Raw genomic sequence first — 23616 nt, 5'->3', positions numbered from 1 at the left:
TTTTTTTTTTTTTTGCTGAAAATTAGGTACTACATGTTGGTGGTAGCTCTCTCCTCCATTAATCTGGAAGTTCTTTCCAAAACAAGGAAGTGGGATTCATCTGACATAACTGATCACTTCCTCTTTCTAACTGCATATAAATCATCCTTTTGATTATCCATTTTAAACCTTGCACGGGAAAAACGGAACATTAATCAATGACCTGCCCAAACCCTGTGATTCCCTGGAAGGGAGCTCCTTCCCTGTGTGAGGTCCCTCCAGGTGAGCATGTGCTCCCTGAGAGCAGAAGCATTCAAATGATGGAGATAGCACCACCAAGCTGGAGGCTTAGGCTTAGATCCGATTTGTTGTGTTGCACTGGAATATCACATCCTCTGTTTTCCTGAGTCCTGGATTTTGCAGTCTATCCAATAAAAATGGTAATATAATTTTCAAAAATATAGTATGCTACTTGATTGATTAAGATATATTTATAGCCTTTCGGTTTCATGTCCAGTTGCTTCATGCAGACAGTAAAGATCTGAAGTTTGGGATATGTTTAGCTTATTTCTATTGCTCTTTGATCTAAAGGGTTTATATTTCTTTTCTCCATTTCCTTTTTTCCCATTTTTTGTGACACAGCTGTGGTTGAGGCCCTTGTCATCTCATCCGTGAGTTATCACAGTAGCTTTCTAATTGGCTCCAGGACTCCTGTCTCTGGCTTCTTCATCTTAGATTCTTCAGTCAGGCTAATTTCCTGGAACCCAGCTGCTCAAAATGTGTCTATGGAGCACAACATCAGCATCTTCCAGGAGCTTGCTAGAAATGCAGATTCTTAGGCACCACTCAAAACCTACTGAATGAGATACTGCATGTCAACAGGACCTGTAGGTGATTCACACTCACATTGAAGTTCAAGAAGCACTAGCCTCTCTTCTGTTATGCCATTCTCCTACCAAGGGGGCATCTGTAAACTTCACATTGAACCATCCCTAAACTATCTCTGTCAGAAAGGTTCCATCTAATTTTCAGGGGAGATGTTTTTGACATGAAGATGCAAATGGCCACCTATACCATCTACTCATTGGTTCTGAGGATGATGAGCAAGTTTATCTAGAGAACTTTGGAACAATAGTAAAAATTATTAAGATTTAACTTGAGTTGAATCCTTCTGGTTAAAGTAGAGTATTTTTGTTTTTGTTGAGTAAAAATCAAGGGAAGCACTTGGGAAGCATTTGCAATGAGTTGTTTGGAAATGTTTTTGTTAGTTTGACCCCATGACAGGAGTTTTATGTATTTGATTTAATCCTCACGGTAATCCCATTTAGGTAGGTGTTTTCATCCCCATTTTACATGAGAGAAAATGGAGAATCCAAAAGATTAGGTTGTGCAGAGCCACAGTATTGGTTAGAATTCAGGCTATGTATACCATAGTAGCAAAAACACTGGGAATTCAGCAATTCAGACAAGTGGCTCTATCTTGAGATGGGCAGGTGACCACAGGTGGGAAGCACAGATGCTTCTCCCATGTGGTTCATCATCTCCCAGGATGTCCACCTCCATGGGGTAGAAGCTGGTCCCTCTCTGCCCTTGGGAAGAGGGAAAGTGGAGAGCACATAATTATTTAATGAAAGCATAAGTTTTCAAAATATTGGAAGTGCTACCTGTCACTTATACTCATGGTCTGTTAGTTAAAGCGTGATCACATGGCCACACCCAGTTGCAAAAGAGGCAAAGAAATATTGAAACCTGGGGAGTTCATTAACTAAAAAGAAGAAGGGAGAGTGGCTAGGAGGGCCTTGCCATAGGTACCGAGCTGATTAGTGGAAGAGCCAAGATTCAAACTCTATGACTACAACCCATGATCTTTCCACCACATTATACCACCATTTCTCATAGTTGATAATCAGTAAATGTTTGTTGAACTGAGATAAATTGAGATATTACATGTAAGCCTTTTGGTTATTTGAAAGTACTTCTTCCTTCTCTCTCACCCCCCGATTCCCTAAGTGGCTGTGTGCTAAACTGTCACTATCTTTGATGATGTTACTTTGTAAAGCAGGAAACTGATTTTCCTCCTCCTTCAAGAGAACTTTTATAATAAAATAAGCCGTCAGTTCTGTGGTTCTGTGGAATCATATGAAGGATTGTAATAGTTGTTAATGGTAATCATTTTTTAATGACCAAATGACTATCCCCTTTCTTTTCTTTTTTTTTTTTTTTAAGATTTTATTTATTTATGTGAGAGAGAGACAGTGAGAGAGAGCATGAGAGGAGAGAAGGTCAGAGGGAGAAGCAGACTCCCTGTGGAGCTGAAAGCCGCATGTGGGACTCGATCCCGGGATTCTGGGATCATGACCTGAGCCAAAGGCAGTTGCCCAACCAATTGAGCCACCCAGGTGCCCGACTATCCCTTTTAAAATAGGTATTTTGTTAGGAGAATGCCACTGCTCAAAATATTTTTTGATATTTTGTGTTGGCTGGTGTATCAGTCAACTATCCCTGCAGCAATGGTTTATGACAACCACACCAGAGTCTCAGAGGGATACAGTAATAAGCACTTAACTAATGGTTACATGGGTCTTCTGGAGGTCCGCTCTTTAGATTGGGGCTGGCTGGCCGGCATTGCTCCAGGTGTCTCTCAGCCTCCTTCTGAGAGAGCAGGTTAATGTGGACAGGTTTTTCTCTGGCAGCGGAAGCACATGAGCAAGTAAAGATATGGGAGGTTTCTTGAAGCCCAGACAAAGAACCTATGAGGAGAGCCAGTTACACAGCCAGGACCATGGGAAACACCACACCTTAAGTAAGAGGAAATGTGGTCACGTGGCAAACAGTATAAATACAGACTTGGTGAAGAGTTGGGGCCAACAAAGCAAATTATCATAGCTTTGCTTTTATGGAGTTGTTTTGAATATTTATAATGAGGGTTAATCTTTGAGGGTAGCTTTGAATTTCTTTTTAGCAAAATACCTAAATTTATAAATAAGATTAGCAAATCATCTAGGTTTATCTTTGGGCAGAAATGTAGCTGTTTAAGCATGTGACTTAAAAATAATGAGACATTTCTAGAAGAACCGGCTCAAGAATACAACGTTCAGTGGCAGAATAGTTGGGATCAATGTATAGCTTTCCAAAATGACCAACTAATTGAAGGAATAACACTCATTTGGTTCTTAAATAATTTTTTGAAATAAACTTTATGGCTTGTAGTCACATGTTCCCACCTAGACTGAAGATGGAAAGGGGAGGAAATAGAGGTTTATCTCTGATATCCCCTTTGACTAACCCTGGGAAAATATGCTTTATGTGCAGATTCTCATCGCCAAGTCCCCTCTGGCTCCCTTCACCTCATTTGCCTACACCATCGAGAAGGAAGGCCTGGTTCTTCAAGGTAAGATCCTTGGATTAAGCCATTTCTTTAAGCTGATTATGCTCAGGACTGCCTATCACTGGTGATAATTACTATGCTCCTGATAGAAACTACTTCAGGACAGAATCAAAGGCCAAGATGAATTTGCCAATGATATTTATCCTAACGAGATAAAAGAGATTGGCAATTGGAGCAGGAACTTAACAGCAGGTGGAGGTAGTCCTGGGGGAGAACTGCAGAATTTCCTGACAGAGTGGGACAAAGAATGAGAGGGTTAAAGCACCCATCTAGGAGCTGCCAACCCCGAGACCTCTTCGCAGATCCTATGGAGTAAGGAAGTGGGCGGTAGTCCTCTAACAGCAGTGTGGAGGACCTGCAAAACCATCGGGTCTGGCTGCCTGTGGGGCTCTTAGTCATGGCTCCACAAGCACTTCTTCCTCAGCCTCTTTCTGGTTACTCCATTTCTGGTCTCTTTAGCTAGTCCCAACTGGGGGCCAGGCCCTGCTGACCTGCTCTGGTGGCATGGGCCTGGGACTCAGAAGAAGTAGAGTTCTGACTCATGGCAGAGTGCCCCCCCGGCCACAACCTGGAACTCTCCGATCTATGGGGTGGTTCTCGATGCTGGATCTTCTGGCGATTGCAGAAAATAATGACATGAGAGGCAAATTCAGACACCACCAAACTGAGCGCACAAGGCCAGATGTTCAAAGCTGCTTTCTAGGTTGAAAACAGTCCACACCAAAGGGCTCGGATGCACATCTGTCCCCCACTGTCAGGCAGGAGGCCCTCCCCACAGAATGCACCGTGAACATCTGGCCTGAACCCCAGGGGAGCATGCTGGCATTGCTGTCGATGGGAGGAATAGCTGCCCTTTAGGATTTTGTAAGTTGAGTACTTTCCCCAGGTTTTTGAAACAGGGCGAGTCCTTACAATATTCCCATGGAGACACATTGCACTGCAAAGATGTAGCAGGAATTTTGTGGGGCAGGCTAGAGGGTTCATGCTTTGGGCTGAGGAGCAGGCTGCAGCCTTCCCTTTCCTTCCCCTTCTAAAACCTCCACTTCTTAATGAACCCGGAAAGCAGCTTGTTTGTTTGGTGCAGCTGAGCCCCACAGCAGGGACTCAGGTCCAGGGAAACTTGGGGTAAGAACTACTGACCTTTGGCTCTTAGCCTTTGACTTATGCTATCCAAGTTCCTTGGTAAATATTTTTTTTACAATTGCAAATATTGTTTTCTGACAAAGAAGCAGAGATTTTAAGACCAGATTAAGCAAAGCAAACAGCAGGCCCCTTTGTTACATACTCTCTAAGGGTGTATAACTAATAAGCCATCAGAAAGCTGAACTTTATTTACCCAGGACACACTGTGGCTTTTGGCTCTTCATTTTCAGAGGCTTTTCTAAAAGATTAGCAATCGACTAAGTAGCAAATTTAGATGGAGATTTTAAGAAATTCTACGGAAGATTACAAGGCAATTTCAGGAGGCAAAGAAGCAGTTCTGCCCAGATGGCTTGTACTGAGAGCCTTGATACACTGCCTCTATCTTGATCACTGGGCCTTTGGGTAAATAGCATTTCTAATCTGGATAACTTTTCGGATAGTATTTGTGAGCACAAATTTCACAGAGTTGCCTCTCTGACACTCATTGGTAAGATCGTGATTTGGACAGGAAATAGGAATTACGGTGAGCAAGTGGAGGCTAGAAATAAAATGAATTGGTAGAGGTTAAATACCTGCAAAGACTATCAGAAAAAGCCAGAAAACAAAGAAGGTGGATTACTGAAGGAGGCTGCCCTATAGCTGTGTGTCCAGGAACAAGAAATTCAGGAAATGTCTGATGATGCAGGAACCCCAAGCAGGATATAAAAAAATGTCTGGGAGGCCACAGTGCCTCACCTGGAAGCTTTTTCTCAACCGCACTGCCCCAGCTACCCTTCCCACTGTAAGGTTTTCTGAGGCAGCGGAACCTTTCAGCCCCTAGCAGGAATGCCACGAATACGGACCTCTGGGCTCTCCCTCCCCAATAGCCTTGTGCTCCCAAGACTCTGGGAAAACAAAAAGGACCTCTGAGCCCCAGAGAAATGGAGATCCCTCCTTTAGTGGAGAGACCCCGTGGATTTCTGTTCCAAGCTCTGGTATGATCTTGAGAAAAATCTCTGTCCCCCTAGTTTTGTCAGCATGAAAACGACAAGGTCAACCTTGATTCAGCACTTTGCAAACTGTGTTGCAACCCATTGGTGGGTCATGAAAGGAAATTCATGAGTCACAACCAGAATTTTTAAAAATGAAATAGAAGACAATAGAAAATAACAGATGACGTCACACGTATTGCACTATTCCATGAAATGTCCCTTGTGTGACTGTGTGTGTGCATTATGAGTTTGTGTATATGCAGTGCAAAGTGTTCTTACTTGGACTGTAGGTGACCTATGAAGGCGTTAACCCTTCAGCTTATCTGATTCTCCTAGGAGATGGCATACTTCTCATCGCTTAGCTCAGTAGAGTTGTACCTAGAGATCTCCACACACCAGAACATAAAAGCTTATTCCCCACCCAACTCCTACCAGATGACTAAGCTTAAAAAAACAAAGCAAAACAAAACAAACAAACAAACAAAAAACTCACCTGCACGAATTCCCCAGGTGTAATGCAAAGAAACCTTTGATTCTTGGGTGGTAACCTTGGAAAGATAACAAGCAGCCAAGGCCAAGAGGCTTTCCTTGTGTAGGGGGTTGTTCTGGCACCATAGCCCCAAGTTGGTATGGAGGTTGGTTGGTACCTAGTGCTGGGGAATTGGGGGAGGGGGGCAGGCAATGCAATCCCTGTCTGAGGGTCAGAGAGACAGAGAGGAGAAGGGCTGGAAGGGTGAGGGCAGCTCCTTCGATACCAATAAAAAAAGAGACTGCCAGCCCAGCCCCTTGGGGCTGGACAGTCAGTCTTTGTAATGGAGCCAGCCTGGAGTGGTGGGAAGAAACAATTCCTACAGACTTCCCTTTTTTCAGGGGGTTAGTGAATGTGGGAATGACCCCAAGGTGCCTTTTATCCCCTGAGCAAGTCCAAGACTCCTGTGGGCCTGCTGACCAGGAGGTTATAATACCTGAAGTGCTCCCGTGTGTATAAGCAGAGGGTGGGAATAAAAGGTGAGGCTAAAATTCGATTTCCCAGCTCCACAGGCCATTCCCCTCACCAGTTCTCAAGGATTAGGATGCTAAGAAGAGCCAGCAACTGGGGGCCTTAGACCCTTCCTGCCCCTTTGTTCCCTGGGATGGGAGGAACAATACATCGGCAGGCCGGAGAGACGGAGAGACGGAGGGGCCTGGTTAGAGATTTCTCAGGCTGGTGTTTGAAATACTTGAAGGAGCCGGTCCGTGCTATTGTTGTCGTAAAATAGAAAGCGGAACTATTCTCCCTTTGCTAAAAGAAAAAAAAAGAAAGAGAAGGAAAGAAAAGAAAAAGTAAAAAAAAGAAAAAGTAAAAGAACACCCACCCTCCCGGCATTTTCAGCAGCCGCCAGCTCAGGCCATTTCCATGGTAATGATGTACTCTTTGCGTCTTTGTCTGTCCTGCACTTGTTGCGGTCCTGGCTGGTGGTTGGGCTCAACACCCTGGAAATATTTGGCCCCAAAGGAGTGGAAGCCACCAGCTTCCTGATGGTTCAGAGGGGCCAGGTCCCGGCAGAGGGAGAGACAGCCCTTTTGTGCAACTGAGGTGGGAAATGTGAGGGTGTAGGGGTGGCTCCCATAAATCCTTTTCTCCTTTTGTCCCCAGAGTTCCCCCCATGAAAGACTCAGTGCCCACTGGGTAGAAAAGCTGAGAGTTTGGCTGGCTCAGAGTGAGGCTAAGGGGTGCGGAAACCTAGGGGAGAGGGAAAAGCAGAGCTGGCTTTGGGAATCGGCCTTAATGGGGCGGCCCGCAAAACCTCATGGCAGCAGAAAGGAAGGGAGCATTTATAGTGAACTCCAGCTTGACCCACATTCTGCTCTGGTCGTGTTCTTTGTTTCCCCCAACAAGCCCCAAATGTTGTGCCCGGCAGAATACAGCTGGGACCTCTGGATCTCTGTGTCAGGCCAGAAATAAAGATTAAGATTGTGTAATTGAAAACAGCCAGGCCATGTTGCTGATGCTGTGGGAGGCCTCCGGAAAACCCGAGGCCAGGCTCTCCCAGAGCAGGCCTAGCCTTCTTCCTGGCCTCATGGCAGTGGAGGCCGGTTGACTTGATGAGGAAGCCGGGCTGGCCAGGGAGAGTCAGCAGATGCTCCTCCTCAATCACCTTCCTTTCCCCTACTCTCTCCATGGCCCTGGGTATCTAGGCAGCATTTGAAGAACAAAAGCCAGGTTGTTAAGGACAGAAGATAATGGCTTAGTTTCTTGGTAGGGTAGAGCGGTGGTTTTTAATGTTGTTTTTTAAAAAATTAAAATTAGGTATGACAGGATGCATTTGGATTTTGGTGCTGTCCTCTGCTAGTTCAAGGGTAAATGAGCAGCGTAAACCTTGGGACGGGGCTGGGGAAGCTCAGGGGAGCCCAGGGTACCCTGAGAAGTGTCCAGAGAAGGCTCTGCAGATGAAGCTAGTTTCCCGTTTTTTCAATCACCTAACATAGGGACTCGGAAGAAACCAGAAAACAAGGAAACAATGATTGTTCTTAAGAGCTGGAAAACTATCCACCTCATCTTTCTTGTAAAATCAAGAATGGTTGTTTGAACACCTTTTGAAGCTCATTGGGAGAGGCATCAATCTTCTCTATTTGTTCTCTTGTCACAAAGTTGGGTTAAATTCTTCCATCCCATTTTCTGAGTCACTGAGCCAACTGGATGATTTATTGAAAAATTCTTTGCCCCCAAATAGCACCATCTAAGTTCATCAGATTTCAGTTGGTATTAGTAACCCATCTAAATGTTTTCTGCCTGGTGGACTCAAAGTGACCCAGAAGGTTCTCAGTCCATTTCTGGGATGGAGGTCTGCTTGATCAATACAACCCACACACCTGCCATAGCCTGACATTCCTGTGGGAGCCTGGGCAGAGAGCCCTGGGATTCAGTGGAGCACAGAAAGTGAGCTCCTCTCCCAAAGGTCACAGAGAAGAGGGCAGAGCAGGTCTGTCACGTTGTCCCTCAGCTGCCAGGTGCCCCTGCAGCCTCAGAAAGCTGGGGCAGGCCAAGGTATTGTTCTCTGTGGCTCTGCCTGCCTTTCAGGGAGGAGCTTCCCGGGAAGATGAGGAAGGATGCCCCTCTGCCAGTTCTCTCCCCTTTTTGGACATTTACTTCACATTCCCTCTCTCCATGACATCTCCTCACACCAGCCCTCTGCTTTGTTTACTTCTTTACTCTGGCTATCAGTTTCAAAGAGAGATTTTGTTTTCAGTGTGGAAAAAAAAATTAAATACAGAACAGGACAGAAACTGATAAAACTCATGACTTGAACACCCAGTATTAGCAAATGTTCAAATTTTGTTACATTTGCTTCAGATTTTTTTTAATTATTATAGGAATGAAATTTGACAAAACAAAAAACTCCCAGTCCATCCCTTCCCTGCCTTGCACTCTTCCACAAAAGTAAAAACTCTCCTGGATTTGATATACATCCTTCTCCTCATGCTGAAGAACTTTTCTACATGTATGTGAATCCACACATAATATAATGATTTGTTTTGAGTGCATTCCAAGTTTGCATAAATGGTGTATTGTACACATCATTCCACAACTCGCTTTTGTCACTTCACGTTGTGTTTTTGCAATTTATCCACTCTGATACACATAGATGATGTTCTTTCACTTTAATGAGGCAACCATGTTCATTGTATGAATGTACCACATTATCCATTCCCCCATTGATGGAAATTTCAATCATTTGTTAACTTAAGTGAATTCTGTTGCACATGCCACTTGGTAGGCTGGTGTGAGTATTTTTCTGGTATATAGAAAAAGTGGAACGACTGGTCAGAGGGATGCATGTTCTAATCTTTCCATATATTCCCAAGTTGCTTTCCAAGGATGTTTACCAATTTAAACTTCCTCTGGTTGTAGTGGACCATTTCTACACAGCTGTGTGTAATTCTGAGTTTGTTGTCATGTTTCCATGGTCAGTCTTCTTTGTATTCTTTATGGATGACTCTTATCTCTGCCATTGGGTATAATCCTTCCATAGTCTCTAGAGGGATCTTCTGCACAACACATGTGCTTTATGCATATACTTAGATGATTGGTTGAGAAAAATTACCTTAATTCCTCCCAAAGTTAGCTATATACACTTCTAAGAATGAGAGATTTTAGTTTTGTCCATCACCCTTTTCAGGTCAGCAGTCTGAGTTCCAGAAAGGCAAAGTCGTGTTCACTGCCTCCAAATTATGTTTGTAGCCCTTTTTAGGTACTTAGAACTCCCAAGATTTTACTAAAGCAGAAATGGGTTTGGGCCTCTCATCTTCCATCACAGAAGCCCCTCTGGTAACTTACCTCTCAGATTTCATGAGCCTCTTTTGGGAATATTCCAGTCCTGTCCTGGATCCTAAGCTAAGATGGATCAGTCACACTAATGTAAGCAGTCCCTCAAGGAAGTTCTTGAGTTGGGTTGTAAGTTCAGCTGGACGGAGTCACAATCTGAGTTAACCAGTGGAATACAGAGTAGAGGTTTATTGCTTTCTCACATAGCATTGCAGAGGAATACAGTCCAGAGTTAGAAACATCAGCTCATCCCAAATATTTGTCTAAGGATGCAGGCTTTTAGCTTGTTGCCCTGTCACACCTAGAATGTTGCCCTTGTTATCATGGTCCACAATGGCTCAGCATCATGACCTCCATCCAGAATATGTAGCAGAATTTGTATGGAGTAGAGAATGATGGTGAGAGGAAAGGGCATCCTCCTTCTTTTAGGGATATTAATTGGAAGTTACACACATTATTTCTGCTTATATCATGTTGGCCAATCTATAGATGTTTGGGAAGAAAGACTTAGAAAAGTAGTTGTTTATCTGGGTGTCCATATTCCCAGTTAAATTTTGGGAGTTCTTTTACCATGTGAGAGAAGGGGGGATGAACATTCAGGGATACATCCTTTTCAGAGGAGCCCAGCTGCAGAGATTAGACCCCAGGGTGCAATACTACAGACCCTAGGGTTGGGCTTATAGCATAATGTTGAAATGCAACATAAATATTGTGTTGTAAATATTGTATGTTAAAAATGCTATCAGGACCCTCTTTGGAGAATCCAGAGCGGAGAAGTAGGGTATCACAATCAGTAATGCCACCAAGGATCAACACCAAAAATCTTGGTCCCACACCCATAACAGAATCTCTCACAAGCAGAAACTTTAGTATGTGTTTTGCTGTTATATACTACACAAGAAAGATGCTTGAACAAGAGCTACTTGTGCTTATAGCACAAAGCAGGGTATGAATTTGGGTCCAAAGTCGTAGACTAAACACATTTTCCCCAAAAAATGTTTTTTCCTGTCTCCACATTTTTTTTACACATGGAACAAAATGTCAGTTGGAATAAGGTTATAGAAAAAAACTTTATTCCAAGGCCTGGACTATAGTTAGACTGGGTCCACACTTTTTTAGCACCTGGAAGCCATTTGGCTATCTTTGCAGAGCTAACAATTTGCATTTGTGAAAATGCCCAGGTAATAATACTAAAAGATGTTAAATCAATTCAGGTTGTTGATTTTCTTTGATAACTTCTTCCAAGAGGACTTGGTGTTCTTTCTGGAATATGACTTAAGCTCCATTTTAGTGAGTTCAGTTCAGTGGGTATTTGTTGAGGTATCTATTGTTTGTAAACCACAGTGCTCAGGGGATGTAAGCCTTGGGGGGAAAATGGTCCTTCTCTCTTAGTAACTCAAAATCTAACTAGCTCAAAAACAAAATAAGTTTAATAAAAGGCAAACTGTAACACCTATTATTTAGGTTCAAATAATGTTATATGGATAAAGGAAATAGAATCAATCCAAATGGATGACTGAGGAAGGTTCCTGAGAGTAGGGGATGGGGGCAGGGAGATTGAATTGGACGAAAGCCCCTGAATACCGATGAAAATGGCATTCCATTGTCTCTTGATAGAGACCAGTTTCTTTCCCTGTTTGAGGATAGATTTGGGAACCCTGGGGAAGGCTGATTAGTGCCATGTGACTAATGTTGAATCATGCTGACTAATGTGTTCTAATGGATTGATTCAATAATAAAGGGAATGTTGAGAGTCAAGAGTTCAGATCCTGAATTTCACCATGTGATGAAATGTAAATCCCTTAGCCTCAGTACTTCATATTTTGGTCAATTAAAATGTGCTCTTGATGAGAATGTAACAAGTCACCTTGACTAGAGAGTGTTTTCCAAACCTCAGGGATAACAGAAATGCTTAACAACAACTCCCAGGATAGGCTTGTGCAACCGCGGGTTATTCATCGTGCACTGAGAATCGGAACATCCATCACGTGCTGCTCCCCAGCCATGCGAAACTTCTACTTCCTCGCACATGCCCCAAGAGCTGACAAACAGTACTCTGCCCTCACAAAAACTGACAAATAGAGGAGCTTTTGAAAAACCTTCCTATCTACCTACTGGGGTGGCTATGTTTTTCTCCCACAAATGTCACCACAGAACTAAGAGCTTGCACTACACACACAGCTTTTTCTCTTTTGACATGTCCCCAGCTAGACTGCTTGAGAACCTGGCCTTCCGTGTCCAGATGTTTACTGAATTCTGAAGGCCCCCCAAAGGGCCCAAGTTCTTTTGTTGCCCTCCAAATCACTTCCCACAGAGACTGACCGATGTCCTGAAGGAGCCCTTCAATAGGGAGGATAAATGGAGGCAGATGAAGACATGACCCCCTGAGGCTCACCCACGTCCATGCTAACAAAGGGTCTGAGGCACAACCTTGTAAGGAGCATTTTGGTCAGCAGCGTCCCTTCAAGAGGCCACGTCTCCCCCACAGGGCTGCTTTCAATGGCTACCATCGCAGTGGAAGTACTGGGCATTTGTTAAGGGCCGAGGTTTGCTAGGTGCAGCACAAAACATCTAAATCATGGTCCCCTGTCTTTGTGAGGACTTCCTGGCTACAGATGGCAGCTGGCTTTCTCAGGGGAAACCTGGAGCTAGTGGAGGAAGCCAAAGAGGGGCTCCCACTTCTCTGGATGACCTCTTCCCACCCAGCCCGGAAAGGGCTTTTGTCTGCAGCTCTCAGCAGTCAAGCCATGACTGTGATTCTTTACCCCACACCTATGCTGTGTTTCTGGGGGTCTCTGCTTTCTGAGGCTGCTGGCTCCCTAGGTAACAGGAAGATATGTATGTATGTAAGGGGACTACAGCTGGAAGGAAAGTTTTATTTAGACTATTAGTGAGAAGTTAGTGTATTTCATGGTAACACTTCTTTTTTCCAAATGTTATTTTCTACCCCCCCCGCCCTTTTTTTTTTAAACTCCTTTAGGCCAACAGAGGCCACAGGGACACACTATGACCGTTGTCTAGAGCTGCTGGGCACACGATTTGTGAAATGAAACAGGATGGTGCTGCTTGGAAGAAGGAAACGGAAGCCAACATAATGGGGATTAATTAGTTGATTGATGTTGAGATGGTAACAGATTTGCCTCCATACCATTGAGCAGCCATCTCAGACCTAGCAGGGAAGGTGAGGATGAAGAAGCCTTTGTTCAGGTCTGTAGATGCGTGGGGCTGAAGGCTTTGCCGCCATGGGATGTCAACAGCCATAATAATAATAATTTGCACTTACATAGCACCTTTCAACCAGGCACCTCAAAGCGGTTCAGCCACGTTAATTAATTAAAGCCCACAATCCCCCTGGGGAGAGGAGGAGGATGACTAACAGGATTTGTAATTACAGGAGGGAACATTTCCGAATAAAGTATTGTCCACCATATAAAGAGAGTGGGTGTAAAGGAATTGGGGTCTCCAAAGAGTTACTGATTCAGAAATTAAATCATGGAAAGATGGGGAGGCTGGGGGCGGGCATGGGTGTGGGGGTCTGCTCTTGTGTCAGAGGGAGGTCGATGGGCTCAGAATTCACTGACAGGTTCGGATCCAACTGAGAAGCGGGACATGTCTGGTATTAGTGGCATTTGGAAGGTCATTAGTGGCATGACTATTGTGGTGTAAATTCAAGTTTCACTAGTATATTGTGTACAGCCCCTGCAGGACAAAGAGTGAGATTCATGCAGTATTTAATAAAGGATGAAATGATTTCTTTAGATTTAAAGCCCAAAGCTGGGCCAGTCAATTAGCAAATAAACCAACTGGTGACCCATAGGGTAATTTAGTTGTTTCCAGCAGAACACCCAGCCCACGCCCTCCGACTGCCATGAAGTTTCCAACCAAAGCCTCAAGACTGGGTTCAGTGCAAGGCCTGGAGGCTTCAGCTCCTTCAAAGTCAGGCATCAGATCTTTCCGGCCTTTGGTATGGGGGACCTCTCTAACCCAAGTTGTTAGTGTCCCCCAAGCTGTCCTCTCTAGAATCGCTTTGGAGCTGCTCCCCCTCCAGAGGTTTTTAAATGCTTGGGAGGCTACTGTCAGGTCTTACCCTAGCTCGTGTTTCCCGTCAGTGCCCCGCAGAACGCTGTGCACAAAGTAGGTACGGATTAGTGAAGAGTGAGTGAATGACTCAGTGTTTTAACAACTCAGTATTTATTGAGCCCTCACCAGACGCTGCGGTGCAGCTCGCAAGAATGGGATATGTGTCCCGTCCTCAAGAACTATATTGTGAGAAATGGAAAAGACCATATACCACTAACTATAATGTAAAACAGAATAAAATAAAATGAAATGATAGATGTTCATCCAAGCCGCACGCTGCAAGGGCAAGACTGGGAACATTTTATCCAGCTGGAGCGAATCAGGGAAGGTATTCCTGGAGAGCAAACCATGTGCTGGGCATTGGAAGGCAGGGAGGGTTTTGGTAGACCTGGAAGAGGTCGGGGAGGCAGACTTTCCAGACTGTGGTCATTTGTCTCCCTTGAAGCAAGATGCATTTTGGGAACTTGTGGTCTTCAATAGAACATTTGTGAAAACCAAGCCGAGTTTTTGTGGCTGATTAAATGTACATTTCCTATGAGTTCTTACTACATGAATTGACTAATTTCAAACATCAAGGGACTATTTGAGAAGTTGCGAAAGATGTTTTATTCTCTGTAACTCTTAATTCAGTCTCTCTCCGCTTTCGCTGCCCACCAGGAAAGAATAGCTCAACGGTTCACACATTAAAACAGGGCACTCAGCAGTTTCCGAGAGAGGTACAAGGAAGTCGTCTCCCCATCCCAACTGGCAAGGATTAGATGTCTTCCTCCTTGAGCCTATTTTTTTGACCCCAGGAAACCCTAAGATGGTGCTCTACACCCAATGACTGACGAATCAGTCCCACACTCTCCTGCTCCAAGTTTCAATAGGGCTTTTCACCACACACCACGCTGCCAGGACAGGACCTACGTGCCGTTTTTGCATCTTGACAATATTTATTAAGTGTTGCTGCATGTCTGACACGCACTATATATGCATAAGCTTACCTGATCCTAACAGTCTCACAAAGTAGGACCTCACATCATTCCTCCTGCGCAGATGAGGAATGAGACAAAAGTTCACTCTCTTGCTAGAAAGTGACAGAAGGTGGATTTGAACCCACTCAGTCATGCTTCTTCCTCTCTCACCCCTCACCCATGTAGTACTTCTGTTCACATCTGTGACAACTTCTTGTCATCTTCAGTTCACTAAAGTACTCTGTGTATGGAATAGGAACTCCGTGAGTATTTTCCGAAGAATCACCAACAGGAACACCAGTGGTTTGATCTTCCCCTGGGAGGAGAGGCTGCAGAAAGCCTGCTCAGCGTGCTGAGAATTTAGTAGAGACCCATTACTATCTCCTTCCCTTTCCACCATGATGAAAGATTAGGAGACGTGCTCAGGAAAGTTGCCCCAGGAAACGTTCACAAGAAAGAAGACACAGGTGGTTTTCATGAACTGAGAAGCGGCCAATCTGGTACCTCCCATGAGAGGTAGTGAGGTATCTTGTGTTGACCTTGGATGCTACTCACGGATTTCTTTTTTCTATCTGTGTGTGTACGTATACATTTACATGTCAAAGTCCAACTTTGTTTCCCTAATTGTGCTGACCTCTGAGCTACTCCGTCGATGTGCAGCAATCCTAGTGAGGATTCAGAAGTGGTCCCTGTCAGCCCTCAGAGTAAACATTTCTGGACTAACCCAGAAGTGCTGACTCCTATGTATTGGGTCTTATATGTTGTAAGCAAGGTTACTGCTCAGGGACAGGATTTAAAAGATGATCTGACAAAACTGGGAGAACCAAGTGAGAACTCTGGAGATGGAGAATGAGGATTAGGTAAGGAGGAAATGGGGAATAAAGGCAAGAGCAAGTACAAAATATCAGTTTCTGACCTTAAAAGTGTGATTTTAGATCCCCTTGGGAGTGTCTTTTTTTTTTTTTTTTTTTTTGAGCTTTGGTTTCAATATTGTCACCATCACTTTCATCCTATGGCTATGAACGTATTTTCTTTATTCTACTACAGAATTCATCAGAGGCCTCTTTTGCTCAAATGGAAGGAGCGAGCCCATCACAATCCTCAAAAAAATATCCTAATTGTGAGAGAAAGCACATTGTTGACCTCTCTGAATTTCAGTAACCACAGTGTTCAGACGGAGCCCAAATTCTCCAGAAACTACAAAGAGATCTGGGAAGAGACTAGACCAATCAATAGTGGGCATAAGTCAGGATGGACTTGGTTTTGCTGCCTAAACAAACAACCCCCAAAATCTTGGTGACTTAAAGTCTGTGTGTCTGAGAGACTCTCCCGGGATGCTGTCCTCCAAATGACAACTCGGTATTCCATTTCAGTATGACCATGTACTTCTACAATTGCCACAGTAGGGGAAGAGAGAGAAAGACTGTAAACTGGCAATTAAGTGCTTTCCCCAAGAATTGACACATATCACTTCTGCTGTCATGGCAAAGCAGTCATACATCTACACGCAGCTCCAAGGAGGTGGGAAACACAAACCTCCCCTGTATTTGTTTTTTTTTTTTTTAATTTTTATTTATTTATTTGACAGAGATCACAAGTAGGTAGAGAGGCAGGCACAGAGAGAGGAGGAAGCAGGCTCCCTGCTGAGCAGAGGGCCCGATGTGGGGCTCGATTCCAGAACCCTGAGATCGTGACCTGAACGGAAGGCAGAGGCTTAACTCACTGAGCCACCCAGGTGCCCCAAACCTCCCCTGTATTTGGAAGGGAAGGAGAACTAGATATTAGTGAGCACTTGTAACGTCTGCCACATAATGCTGTAGCCAGTGAGCTGGCACATATCTCCTTCTTTCACACTCATCCCTTGCACATACCTTTCCTTGGATCACCCAGTATACACCGAAGACTTATGGGCTAGTGTTGGGGAAAGAAGACCAAATAGTTTTTTAGCCCATTTTTAGTCTATAGGCAACCATTTTGAAAGAGAGGAGTATCCACAGAAAACCAGTTAACTCTGGGTACTTTTCCCTTGGAGCTATCAGACACTAGTAACCCTTAGGAAAGGATAAGGGGTTAAAGGGAGCCATAGCCTGATTTCAGTAATACATCTAAGATGGAACAACTAATTTTGAGTTGCCCATAACCATCATGCTTTGTATGAAAGGGCTTCTGGAAACATTCCCTTTCTCCTCCATTCCTCCCCTTATTACCAGACATGATTCAAATTCCCTCTAAGCCCTGTGACTTTTCCAGAAAGCAGCTCTCCCAGCAGAGAGAGAGAGAGAGGAGAGGAGGGGGGAAAAAAAAACTTTCCCTTATTATTCTTCCAATAATGAATTCCTGCTCTGAGTGGGCTGTTTCCATGTGTTTTCAGTCAAGTGCTGATGGCAGCCTTGCCGGGGGACATTTCCAACAGGCTGTGGACATAATAGATGAGGTCTCATATTGACAAGAGCTGCTCTCAGTTTTCCTTCCAGTTTAGCCCTCCTAAGCCCTGAAATTGGAGATGAGAAATGATTCACGAGATCCCACTGGTGAACCAACATGGCTGCCACACCTCTTTCTCCTTTTAACTAGGTAAAAAGTCATGGTTTCAAAGCTTTCCTCTCAGAGATTTGTAGACCTGGATCTTAGTAACTTAAAAAGGACTTAGCTTTCTCAGACCAGCCCACTTTTTGTAGATGCCAAGACCTCCTTTCTTCAGGATTCAAACATAGTCTTGGCCTACCCTGATACCATAAGAACAAAGGGAGAATTTAGGACACACTATTTCCTGTCTAAAACCTGATCTCAAATACACAAGATGCTTCCAAGTAAGCAGTGGCAGTAGCCATGTTTGCTAAGGGAATCAGCCTGCTCATTCTCCCCAAAGCAAATGTCTTCAGATAATTCCATGTCAGCCTACCTTCACGGAACTGCTACAAATTATTAGTTATAGTTGGGCTCTCTTCATTGAGAAGAGTCTCAGTTACTTCAGGTAAAAAGGAACAGGTATTTTTAAGGGTATAAGTAGCCTGGAATTGGAAAGCCTTTAGGAGAAGAGGCAGCCCTTGGGATTTCTTACCTCGGAGGCTCTGAGTCTCTGCTTCCCTCTGCATTTCTACCTGAAGCACTCATGTCCCAGCAGACATGCCCTATAGACAGCAGATCCTGCCTACTCAAAACTTCAGCTTGCATGTGGCCCATCCTGGGGTCTTGAGCTCCTCCTTATATACCTCAGCCTTTCAACTTCAGTTCCCATTGGCTTCTTTCCTTGGTATTCTTAGTTAAAATTCCTAAGAGACAATCTCATTGGCTCAGGCTCATCTTATTGTTCTGTCTCAGAGAACATCATTGGTCACTAGCCAGCCAGTCAGCTGTGGGCTGAGGGATGAGCTGCAAGCATGTCTGCCCAAGTTGCAGAAGGTGGGGCAAGGCAGCTTCCTTCAAAGGGTCTGTGAGGGGCTGAAGACGTGATGGGCCTTAGTGGGCTCTTTGAACCCTTAATGGGATCGCTGCAGATACTCATTCTCTCTTGCTTCTTCGTCCCCCCATCTCATCACTGTAGGCCTGCTCTCCAGGCAGCCCGGGCTCCTATCACTGCTCACCCACCAACTCCTGATCCAGCATCCTGCCTCTCACCCTGTTGAAGTGTGCGATCACAGAGGTATAGGACTAGCAGGTGGGGAGGAAGAGCTCTTAAAATGTATTTGAGAATATAAGGAAGATTGGAGAAAGTCATGGAAGGAGGGATGGAAATAAAATCCTTTCTCAGCCAAAAAAATTCCCATTCCCACCATGGGACTCAGGTAACTTTCCTCTTTCTCTTATCTTTGTAATAGTTTCCCTTTCCCCAAAAATCAAACATCAGCAGAAGCATGAGAAACTTCCATCAAGGGACCCAGATGGAGCAGAGCAGGAAGATAGTCTGGCTCTGCTAATTCCCCAGAGCTTTTTCTGACCCCTGCAAGGATCCCTAGTTCCCGTCTAAGACTTCTGCATTTCCCCAGGCCTCATGGAGCCCTGGTCCCAGAGTCTCGAATATCCAGTCCCAAGCAATTTACTTTCAAAATATGGTTTAGAACACAAGTGAAGGAGTCTGGGTAGATAAGGTCTTTGCCAGTCGTGTTCTCCCAGTATGCCCAAAGCTCTTCACTGGCAGTTTTCACGAATCTCCCTGATATTTTTAGAGGACTCGTTGTGCATGGCATTGCCCTGTTTCATCTGAGTCAGAGAAATGATGCATTGTGTGAATTCACACATCAAGGAGAGGACTGGGAGAGAATTGAATTACGACACAGGGCTTAGCCTTTTACTCAGTAGAGACCATTGCCTTTATACCATATCAGTTGGTTAAAAGGCCAACCCCAGACACCTACATTCAAATGTCAGCATCTCTGTATTCTTTTCAGTGGCTGTGAGGCTAGAAGTGAATTAGAGGCAAGTCTAAACAGCCCTGAATTTCCCTGCCCTTTCCTGAGCTCTGGGTATGTCAGTGTTGATTAAATCATTCGTCAAACCTTGTTCCAGCTTTTATCTACCGACCAAAAGTGCAGTTTCCCTAGGAGCCTATGATGGCGGGGAAGGTCACTCCAATGGTGTTTCTAAACCTGCTGCTCTGGGATTCTAGAGCCAGTTCTTCTGGATGACATCCAGATCTCTGCTCATTCCATTTAGGATCTGAGGTTGAAATCTATTGCCGTTGTCTGTCCTCTGGGATCTGAAAACCCATCTGGGGTTTGTCCAGCATCTCTCTCCAATACCACCGTCCAACTTCACAGTCATTACCACTCTAACAGCTTGAAAGCTGTTGGAGAGATGGAGCAGAAGCCAGTTTGGCTTTCTCCCAGTCCTCGAGGCCCTTCTGGGGTTAATCAGCAACCACCTATCTTTGTGTTAATAACCTAAGCCTCTCTAACGAGAACACCTGGAGGAAACCCATAGGAAGCCTTAGGATGAAGCCAATTTTGCAGTAATTATTCTGACCATCACTGTCTAAGCTGGACTCAGACTGTCCAGGAAAAAAACCAACTTGTTAAAACCAGCCAACTAGCTGGACGGACTTGTGCCTCTCAATGTTCCTTAAGGCATCCTAGGTTTTACTAATACTTTCCATGTCCACATCTCAGCTCCAGAGTCCCCTTGTGCTGCGCACTCAGGCAGCTTCTCCCTCTTTCAGGTACACAGGGTTTAGTGAAATGTCCTGAGTGCATCTCACTGACAGAATTCTTTAGTGACATCTTCCCACACTCTCCCCACCCTCTCAGCCCATCCCAATGGTTGTGTTTACACCGCTGGAGAAATAGCAGACCTTCTTAACTGGGATGGCTGACGACTTCTCTTAGTAACTAGTCCAGATGGCTTTGGGTGTCAGGTGATTAGTCTGTGCAGGGGAAAAGGACTAAGGGCTAAGGACGTGGAAGGGAAGGTGGGGGACACATGAAAAATGGTTTCCTGCTCTATTAGTCTGCTAAGGCTGCCATTACAGAATACCACACAAAATAGCTTAAAGAACAGAAATTTATTTTATCACACTTCTGGAGACTGGAAGTCTAAAATCAAGGTGCCAGTCAGTTTGGTTTCTCCTGAGTCCTCTCTCCCCACAGTGTCCTCCCATGGTTCCTCACATGTGTGGGCTCTGAGTGTCTCTTCCTCTTCTTATGACACCAGTCTTCTTGGATTAAGATCCTGCTCTTATGACTTCATTTAATCCTAATTGCCTCCCGTTAAAGGCCCATCTCCAAGCACAGTCTATGGGGGGGTTAAGACATCAACATATGAATTTGGTGATGGTAGTGGGGGGTGACACTGTTCAGTCCATAACAGCTGCCATAACTTTTCCTCAACAGATCATCTCCCATCCTCTGACGCTTCCCTTCTGGGCAGGAGAATAGTAGACACTGGTCAGGAAATGGCAGATGGGACTCTGTACAGTCAGTATGAGAATGGCTGAGCTAGGTAGGGAGGGTAGCTGAGGTAGGCAGAGCAAAAAGATGGCGTTTGGATACATGAAGAGATGGTTGGATGGATAGACAGATGGATGAATCTATGAATTAGGCAGCGTGTTGTTGCCACCAGGATGGACATTACAGTCTACTTCTTTGGGGGTGTAGATTTTTACAGTGCAGGGATTGCAGCCTCAAATGCTCATGTTAGGTAACAGAGTTGCAAGAAGAGGCCAGGTGCAATAATAGGGAATAGTGGGGAATGGGCAAATTGGAAAGAGTATGCCCTGCCTACAGGGGCCATGTATACTTATTTCCAGCCAATTACCATGTTATGGGATGCCAGCCTAATGTTGTTAGTATGTCTGATTTTTCAAGAGAACAAGAAATCTGGATTTTCCGATGAAATCTTTCTTTAAAGACATCTTTAAATTATAGCAATTAATTCAAACATTGTAAAATACTCGATGGGCCAAATCAGCACATTTCCAGTCTGAGTGAAGCCTGGAGGCTGTCAGATTTCCACTCTTGGACCACTAGAAAGACATCTGTCATGCCATCACGTGAGGATGGAGGCGTTTAAGAGTTCTAGCTCATGAGTACGCTGCCTGGGCTCGTATTCCAGCCCACTACTTAGTTTTGCAATCTTGAGCAGCTTACACATGGGACTCCGAGTTGTTGTAATGATAAAATTAGTTAATACCTGTGGATGCCTAGAACAGTGCCGGGTGCCTAGAACAGTGGCTGCTGCCCCAGTAAGAAAACAGCAACAGAGCCAGCATTATTTTTTTATTTTAATTTCTTTTCAGCGAAACAGTATTCATTGTTTTTGCACCACACCCAGTGCTCCATGCAATACGTGCCCTCCCTAATACCCACCACCTGGTTCCCCCAACCTCCCACCCCCTGCCCCTTCAAACCCTCAGGTTGTTTTTCAGAGTCCATAGTCTCTCATGGTTCACCTCCCCCTCCAATTTCCCTCAACTCCCTTCTCCTCTCCATCTCTCCATGCCCTCCATGTTATTTGTTATGCTCCACAAATAAGTGAAACCATATGATAATTGGCTCTCTCTGCTTGACTTATTTCACTCAGCATAATCTCTTCCAGTCCCATCCATGTTGCTACAAAAGTTGGCTATTCATCCTTTCTGATGGAGGCATAATACTCCATAGCATATATGGTCCACATCTTTCGTATCCATTTGCCCATTGAAAGGCATCTTGGTTCTTTCCACAGTTTGGCGACCGTGGCCATTGCTGCTATAAACATTGGGGTACAGATGGCCATTCTTTTCACTACATCTGTATCTTTGGGGTAAATACCCAGTAGTGCAATTGCAAAGGCAAAGGAAACAAAAGTGAAAATGAACTTTTGGGACTTCATCAAGATCAAAAGCTTCTGCACAGCAAAGGAAATAGTCAACAAAACAAAGAGGCGACCCATGGAATGGGAGAAGATACTTGGAAATGACAGTACAGAAAAAAGGTTGATATCCAGGATCTATAAAGATCTCCTCAAACTCAACACACACAAAACAGATAACCATATCAAAAAATGGGCAGAAGATATGAAGAAACACTTCTCCAATGAAGACATACAAATGGCTATCAGACACATGAGAAAATGTTCATCATCATTAGCCCTCAGGGAGATTCAAATTAAAACCACATTGAGATACCACCTTACACCAGTTAGAATGGCCAAAATTAGCAAGACAGGAAACAACGTGTTGGAGAGGATGTGGAGAAAGGGGAACCCTCTTCCACTGTTGGTGGGAATGCAAGTTGGTGCAGCCACTTCGGAGAACAGTGTGGAGATTCCTCAAGAAATTGAAAATAGAGCTTCCTTATGACCCTGCCATTGCAGAGCCAGCATTATTAGCTAGTGTCACCAAATCTTTTGTTTCCTCGTCTGGAAAATGGGAACAACACTTGCCTTACCTATCCCCCCAGAGAAAAAGAAGAAAATATATGAAAGGGCTTACAGATGTGGGCACATTGCCAAGAAGTACACCGTGCACTTCTTCTGTTACTGTACCTGTAAGTAAGGCTCAAGCCTTGCCCAGTGCTAGGCTAGGAATCCCTATGAAGAGGAGGATAGCATTAACTAGAACCAGTTTCTTTCTCTTCCAAGAATGATTTGGCTGTTTTGCTATTAGCATTTGGTAAGTCTTTCTTTTATTATTATGAAAAGTTAAAGCATTCAGGAAAGTAGAGAAAATAGCATACTGAACACCCAAGTACCCTTACCTAGACTTAATCATGGTTGCCATTTGCCTTATTCATTTCATCTTGGTGAGTGTTCCTTTCGGGAGTATGGAAATGGGAATGGATCGAGGCACCAGTGGTACAGAATGGGAGACATGGAAAAGCGTGGGGCTTTACCTACTTCATGCCTTATTTTTACAAGAAATCAAGACCCAGTCAGATGTAGGTGGTTCCCCTTTGGATGGGACCCCTGAAAAGGGATTTTTGTGCAGGGTCAAGTTTGCTATAGATCATACATTGTTACCACCTTAAAGTGATATAAACTGGGACATGAATTCTTATATTATTTATAAGGCTATCACTTATTGTTATTTCTAAGGTTTCAATTTTTTTCAAACAAGAACGTGGTCATGAAGTTGAAAATTAAAAATGTTTAGAGACCTTCCATGTGGAAATGTCTCTGTCATAAAGAATTCAGGAGTTGAAACTGTGGGAGATCTGAGAGAAGCCTAGTGAAATCAGTGATAAAAAGAAATGTTGCCTGCTAAAAATGAAAGGTTTTAGGAGCAGAAACACTCAGATTCAAAGAAAGTATATGCCAATTATAGGGGGCCCTTTCTGTTAAAGCATTTAAAAGAGTCTCTAAGACATATTGCCCCATTTC

The 23616-nt window shown here is 44.2% G+C and overlaps 1 protein-coding gene across 5 annotated transcripts in view; it reads left to right on the top strand.

Annotated features, from left to right (window-relative positions):
- The window catches only part of RAD51B (RAD51 paralog B), a 684164-nt gene that overhangs the window by 560109 nt on the left and 100439 nt on the right, over positions 1–23616 (top strand). For 3 of the 5 annotated variants that reach the window (XR_006381711.1, XM_044231189.1, XM_044231192.1), the window contains exon 10: positions 3292–3370. Coding sequence is in view for 4 of the 5 variants with exons in the window: in XM_044231189.1 (XP_044087124.1) it covers positions 3292–3370 (79 nt within the window). In the remaining variant the exon portion in view is untranslated. Of the gene's footprint in view, positions 1–3291; positions 3371–12767; positions 13639–15870; positions 16420–23616 lie in introns of those variants that run through there. The other 2 variants (XM_044231190.1, XM_044231193.1) reach the window with 2 other exon arrangements.

This window comes from Neovison vison, chromosome 13 (genome assembly GCF_020171115.1).
Source record: "Neovison vison isolate M4711 chromosome 13, ASM_NN_V1, whole genome shotgun sequence".
NCBI classification, from domain to species: Eukaryota; Metazoa; Chordata; class Mammalia; order Carnivora; family Mustelidae; genus Neogale; species Neogale vison.
This window is presented reverse-complemented; position numbering and strand designations above follow the sequence as displayed.